The 5,945-nt window shown below is 49.4% G+C and overlaps 1 protein-coding gene across 1 annotated transcript in view; it reads left to right on the top strand.

The window, feature by feature from the left end:
• Positions 1–4,010: 4,010 nt before the first annotated feature.
• ITIH2 (inter-alpha-trypsin inhibitor heavy chain 2) overlaps positions 4,011–5,945 on the top strand; it is a 33,491-nt gene continuing 31,556 nt past the window's right edge. Inside the window, exons 1-2 of the mRNA XM_011359657.2 lie at positions 4,011–4,094; positions 5,358–5,437. Coding sequence (XP_011357959.1) covers positions 4,011–4,094; positions 5,358–5,437 — 164 coding nt within the window. The remainder of the gene's footprint in view (positions 4,095–5,357; positions 5,438–5,945) is intronic.

Here is a 5,945-nt window from a genome sequence, read left to right as displayed (position 1 = left end):
TTTTGAAGAGGAAAACCACATAACCGGCTCTAGCGATGTTCGGGCATACTTATTTAATGAGCTGCAGTAAAGCTCGTTATATATCATTCCAGAATGACACAGCAGTTCGTACGCCCCCAACTGTGTGATCCATATTTCACTTTCAAGTTCTTCCAAATTAGCTCCAAATGAGCGGGCATCTTGCGCCATCTAGTGGGGATACATTATGAAAAACCTGTCAAGTGAATTTTTCAGAGCTCAGAGATCATAAAAGCCAGGGACAGACTTAGGAACCAACAGAAAGAAAGAAAGTGCAAAAAGTGGCCTCTCTCCCTCCTCGCAGTCAGCAGCCGCCCTAAAGCCATTCTTCCCGGCTCCCCCAGATAGTCACCCATCTTCCTGGTTCTGCACAGCTTCCTCCCCTCCTCCCCCACCCCAACCACCACCGTGTTTCCCAGATGTGACCACTCTGCTGAGCAGTTGACCCTAAAGACTTATTTTCTCCATATGATCACAGGTTTCCCGGCTAAGTCAGTGTTGCTGGCTGGGAGCCCACAGGAGAGGGTGCCAGGTCCGAGGGAAGTGGGGCTGTGGACTGCAGCACCCCTGGCCAGCGGCTGCCTCTGCCGCTATGTGAACGGCCTGCCCTGTGCTTGGTGGGAAGCCCAAGGGCCAACCCGAGATCCACACACACTCGGGGGTGAACGCTTATGGTGACATCCGCCTCCCTCACCGCTGAACTCCCAACCCCACCTCCAGCTTCCCTCCATCAGCAGACACGATTCTACCCCAAACCCAAGTTCCTTCTTCTTCCAGACAGGAGAAGATTGCAATTTCCTGCCTCTTGAAATTAAGCATAGCCACGGGCCACGCTCTGGCCACTGAACTAGGAATGAAAAGGACAAGCGCCACCTCCAGGGAGAAGCTTTGAACCCGTGTGCTCCTCCCCATTGTCCACCCCGCTCCCGTGCCCCTGTCCTCCTGAGCCTCTGAGTGAGGACAATGGGGAGGAAGCATGTCCAAGAACCAAGCAAAATTTTGTCATTTTATGCCCCACACTCTCTAATGTCGTATATTGGCTCGCCATATATCTACCCAGCTTCATACATTTTCCTTTTGAAACTTCTTTATGTTCTGGCCCCAAATTATATTAACCCGCAGCTGTGCCTAAGACAGAAGACAAAAATGTGAGATAGTAGAATAGCATCTTGAGAAACTGAAACAGCTAATCCTTGAGAAACCTAACGCAAAATGCTTGCCCTTCGCTGTGAGAAGCCATCGGAGTTCAAACGCGTGGAGACTCTGCATGTTCTGTCTCATCTGAACCAACGGACAAGGAGCTGGAATCAGACGGAGCTGTCTGTGCGTTAGTTCACCTTCGGCTTGGGCTTTTCAAACACTTTCACAGTGATAAGCCTAGGCCTGCACGGTGTAAAGCGGGCGAGGGCTGTGGTGACACCGACACCCAGGCCACAGCGGCGTGCACCCAGAGTCGGGAACCTCGGGGTCACTGCTACTCCTTAGAAGCTTCATCGACGACTCAACGAGTTATCACTTTACTTGAACAGGATGAAATATAGTGACTTTTTTCCCTCTGATTTTCAAATATATAAAAGTGAATATTCTTGTGGCATTTGCGGGAGCGATTCCCATCCTGTGAATCAGAATCGGTACTTCCAATTCACCACATTACAGCTGCCCGGAGCCGAGGTGGGTGGGGGGTGCCCAGGCTGGGAACCCAGCGACCTGCACGCACCTGGCCTGCACACCCACCCTGGTGGGAGCCACGGAGCTTCTGAACATCGAGAGAGCAAACACCTGTCTGGTCCGAGACCTTGGCATCTGCAGACGGGCTCTCTGCACGAAAGGGGAGGATGGACCCAGGCTGCCCTCATCTGCGGGTTCTGAGATCACTCTGAGTATCGGATTACAATCCAGACATGACATGATCCACTGACGTGGACACCAACCATGTTGGGAATCATCATTATTTTTGAAAAACATGCCACAGTGACTCAGAGACCTTATCTCAGCAGATAATGCAAAGCCGGGATGGGATTTTTCCGTGAGGGCTGGGCGGAGGGGCCCTCGCGGCTGGCTGCTCCCCAGGGCAGTCCCAGACAGGGGAGGGAGGAGACGGGCGGAAGATAGTTCCTCCTCACACCGCTGTCTGACCGTCCAGTACTCTTCCACTCAGGACCAAAGTCATTCCCCGTTGTGGTGCTGCTTTAGATCAGTGATATAATCTGTATGAAATGTATTTTCAGTCTCATTATTTTATTCCATTGATTAGTGCCTATATTTTTAAGCCTCAAACCATATATTTTAATTTGTGCTTGGATATATATTTTTAGAATCTAAAGAACTTGGCATAAGCCTTATTGTTTAATAACCAGAGTGTTTTCGTTTGTTTATTTGTTTGTTTTGGGCTTTTATTGACTTTTCATCCTCTAGAATTTCCAGGTTCTATAAATTCTTCTATGAGGACACTAACGTCAATATTTTATAAAATGTATAAGTTAACTTAGCTAATGGATTAATTCGCTAATTCAGCTATCAGTTTTAACTATTGGTATTTCTACTTTTACCTACCTTTACTTGGCCAGAGTTTAAGATATTTATTGTTATAAATCTCTAACTTCCTATGTGCTTTCGATACAACTAGTTTAAAAATACTTCTTTCACGTTATTTTCTACTTCTACTTTAAATGCTACTTTCACGTAGCATTTTACATCTGAACCAACGCTCCCAATTGTTTGGCGTGTGCTTGGCTATAACAAACAAAATCATAGTTTTTAAAATCCCATCCCGCATATTTCAATCCATAAATTTCTCTTTTGGGGGCACTGTTTTCTGGTCTCATCGCGTTGCTTGTGAAATAAACTTTAAAAACCATTTCCCTGCAAAAAAAATCGGAAAGCGAACTCAGACAACGGCCCTGCTCATCCTGGTGGGACAGTCCCACGTCATCAGGCTTCAGAAGCCACAGCCGACTTCCTGTGTCCATGGGGATGAAGCCCCCATGTGAGTGAACCTTTGGGCAGCAGTGGTTCCCGGTGACAGGCCCACGACCTGTGAGGTCCCCCACTGGCCAAACTGGGGTCCAGAGCATGTCCGGCCCTCGTTCAAGCAGGTGTCTGGAGTAGAGGCTCAAGAACAGGGCTCGTCAAATAGACTGGCCGCCTAGCGTGGGGTGTACAGGTAAACTCTGGTCTAAATTCATACCTGGGACATCGGATCCGGGTGGTGGACGGCTAGGTGCCTCCCTCAGGCGCAGTCATGAAGAGCGGAGCCTGTGGGTCAGGCGGACCTTGACCTGGCAGAGGCTGATCAAGGGCAGCGGGAGTGGCTGGCCACTGTTTTCTTACCCAAAGGCCCCCGTGTCGCATGCTCATTGCAGAGCCTGCCCTGGCCTCCCGCACGGCCGCCTGCCCAGCTCTTCACACGGAACGGGCACCCCGTTACCCAAGAGAGGGGAAACCCTGATGAGACAGGCGTCGCTCAGAACACCACAGGCTTTCTCCTCCCCCTTTGGCTAAATTCCCCCTGCTTTCATTTAAAATCGAGGGTCTCGTTTCTATTTCTCACCGTGGTTCCCTCACTTGGTCCTTCAAAGAGGATGGTGCTTATCTTTGGGCCTCTCTGATTTTAGGATGAACACAGATCAGCAAACCAAAAGAAACGGGAGAAAAGCAGCAGTGGCCGCAGGCCCACCGGACCCCGCCGTGTCCCCGACCTGCCGTGTCCCCGACCTGCCGAGTCCCCGACCTGCCGAGTCCCCAACCTGCCGAGTCCTCACACCGCGGCTGCCCCCGGCTCTGCTGTTTGAATAACCTCTGGGCGTCCGGCCCACCCCTCGGCTCCCGTCTGATCTCCAGAACAAATATTTGTTCCATTTCTGCACAAAGTTTGAGAGCTTTCTTCCTCTTGTTTTTCGCCCACTTTTTAAAGACGGACTGCACTCCTCCGCCGCCCCTTCGGACTTGGGTCAGCGAGGAGCGGATTCTCCCCAGACCCCGCGCCCTGCAAAATGAAATGGCTCCCGTGCCTCCTTATCTGGCTCTTTTCTTCCAAAGCTCGAGGCTTCGAAATCCCCACCAACGGACTTCCAGAGGTAAGTACTTCCAGAAGCTTCCTTGCCGCTGGCCCATACGTACACGCTCAGGAACCAGCCCATTCCCCGAGCTATTGGTGGACTGTGTTCTGTGTGGGGAGATTTATGATAGAACCCGTCTGCGTAGACGTGCTCATGGTTATAATTCTGGGAATGTGAATTTACTCTTCAAAGCATTCACGGTTTTGCATGCGATAAAGCCAAGTTCAGTGGGCTGGCCCGGTCCTGTCCCATTTATGGAGATGGCTGCTGACTTCTTATCTAAGAAATGGGGATAATAACTGGCCTAACCCAAAAGGTGTTTGAGAATTAAATGACACGTGTTAGGTTACCGAGCGCAGGGCAAGCACTCGGAGGCACCCAGTAATCGTTAGCTGCAATGAGGACAATGACGATGATAAAGACACAGCACGATCACTTTGTGCAAAGAGTGTGAGAAAATGCGTCGTCAAAGCACTGTTGTTTTTCACACCTAAAGTGGACACTGATTTCGGTCATACGGACACTTGAGATGTTCCTATTAAGGGGAAGATGGCGAGTGGGCTGGCAGAGGGCAGGACTTGTCCACAGACCTCGAGGTCTCCGCTTTTGGCCCCTGGCCATCCCCACACAGGCAAAGTCTTGCTCTGAGCCATTTTGAAAGTCACGCAAGAGCTATTTTGATGCCAGGGGGGAAAAAAAAAAAAAACATGCATTGTGGGACTAGCCTAGGAGATGCAGAGCAGGTTATCTACAAAAATGGCAAAGGCCAAGAGGACCTATTTGCAGGAAAGAAAATCACTCTGTCTGCTTAGAAACTGTATTTTCCAACACTTTACGAACCGCCGTGGTGTGTTGGGAATCTCATGGACAGAGCCGGGAACCGAAGCCGAGACATCCAAATGAGTTTGTGCTTTTTCAGTCACTTCCTCCAGGGATTCCTTTCACATTGACATTTTTAATCCAATGGGTCACAGTTCACATTTATCCAAGGTCTACGCCATCGCTCCACCAGGCACCCACCCGCCGAGTCACTGGGTTACTGTGACCCCTGCCTCGTGTCCCCTCAACTTCTGGCCAACTCAGACATTAATTCTTTCCAGTCGATAATTAGCAAACATAACCATATTAAAGAAATCATTGTGGAAAAATATCACATTGCCCAGTGATATAGGAAATAAGATAAAATAACGTAACGAATACCCTTATGCCTGTCGTCAGCTGCCTCTTTTGCTCTCGATCTTTTTTATTAATAGAAATAAACACCTTAAATTCTTTTTCAAGTTTGCAGAATATGAAGATCTCTCGGAACTGTCCCCAGGCCAATTTCGATTTATGCCTGAGAACCGGAGGCATCAGGTACAGTAAGTCTTAAGTTCAAAAAAGGAAAAATAAGTGAAAAAAGACCACAATTGAAGAAGTCAGGAGATTAAAGTGCTTTCCGCCAGATTTTCTCAAGAGCTCGTTTTTCAGCAGAGAAGAGTCCAAATGTTTTATACCGGGCAGAAGCACTGTCAAGGTGAAATCAAGGGAGAGCTCTGTACAGCTGTCCGTGGGCCCCCAAACCATAAGGGTCACCAGAGACTCCTACAAGATACACAGCCATGTGTTTTCTTCAAATCTTAAGATTATAGGAAGATTTTTACCACCTTATAAGGAAGCATTTCCTCGACAGGAGAGTATTTCTTATTACCACATGGCAGGCACCTCTCATGGCTGCCACACATCCTCCCTCCCCCGGTCACTGCCATCTTGGGGAGTAGCTCAGAGACCATGAGATGGGGGAACTGGCCACACCGGAGGCCACACCCTGGAGGCCGCCACCCGCTGTAGCAAAGACCAAACCCTCCCATTCGTGGGGGCGACTTCTCC

The sequence above is a fragment of the Pteropus vampyrus genome, unplaced genomic scaffold (genome assembly GCF_000151845.1).
Source record: "Pteropus vampyrus isolate Shadow unplaced genomic scaffold, Pvam_2.0 Scaffold49, whole genome shotgun sequence".
NCBI classification, from domain to species: Eukaryota; Metazoa; Chordata; class Mammalia; order Chiroptera; family Pteropodidae; genus Pteropus; species Pteropus vampyrus.
Note: the sequence above shows the minus strand (reverse complement) of the source record. Positions and strands in the feature narration are given on the sequence as shown.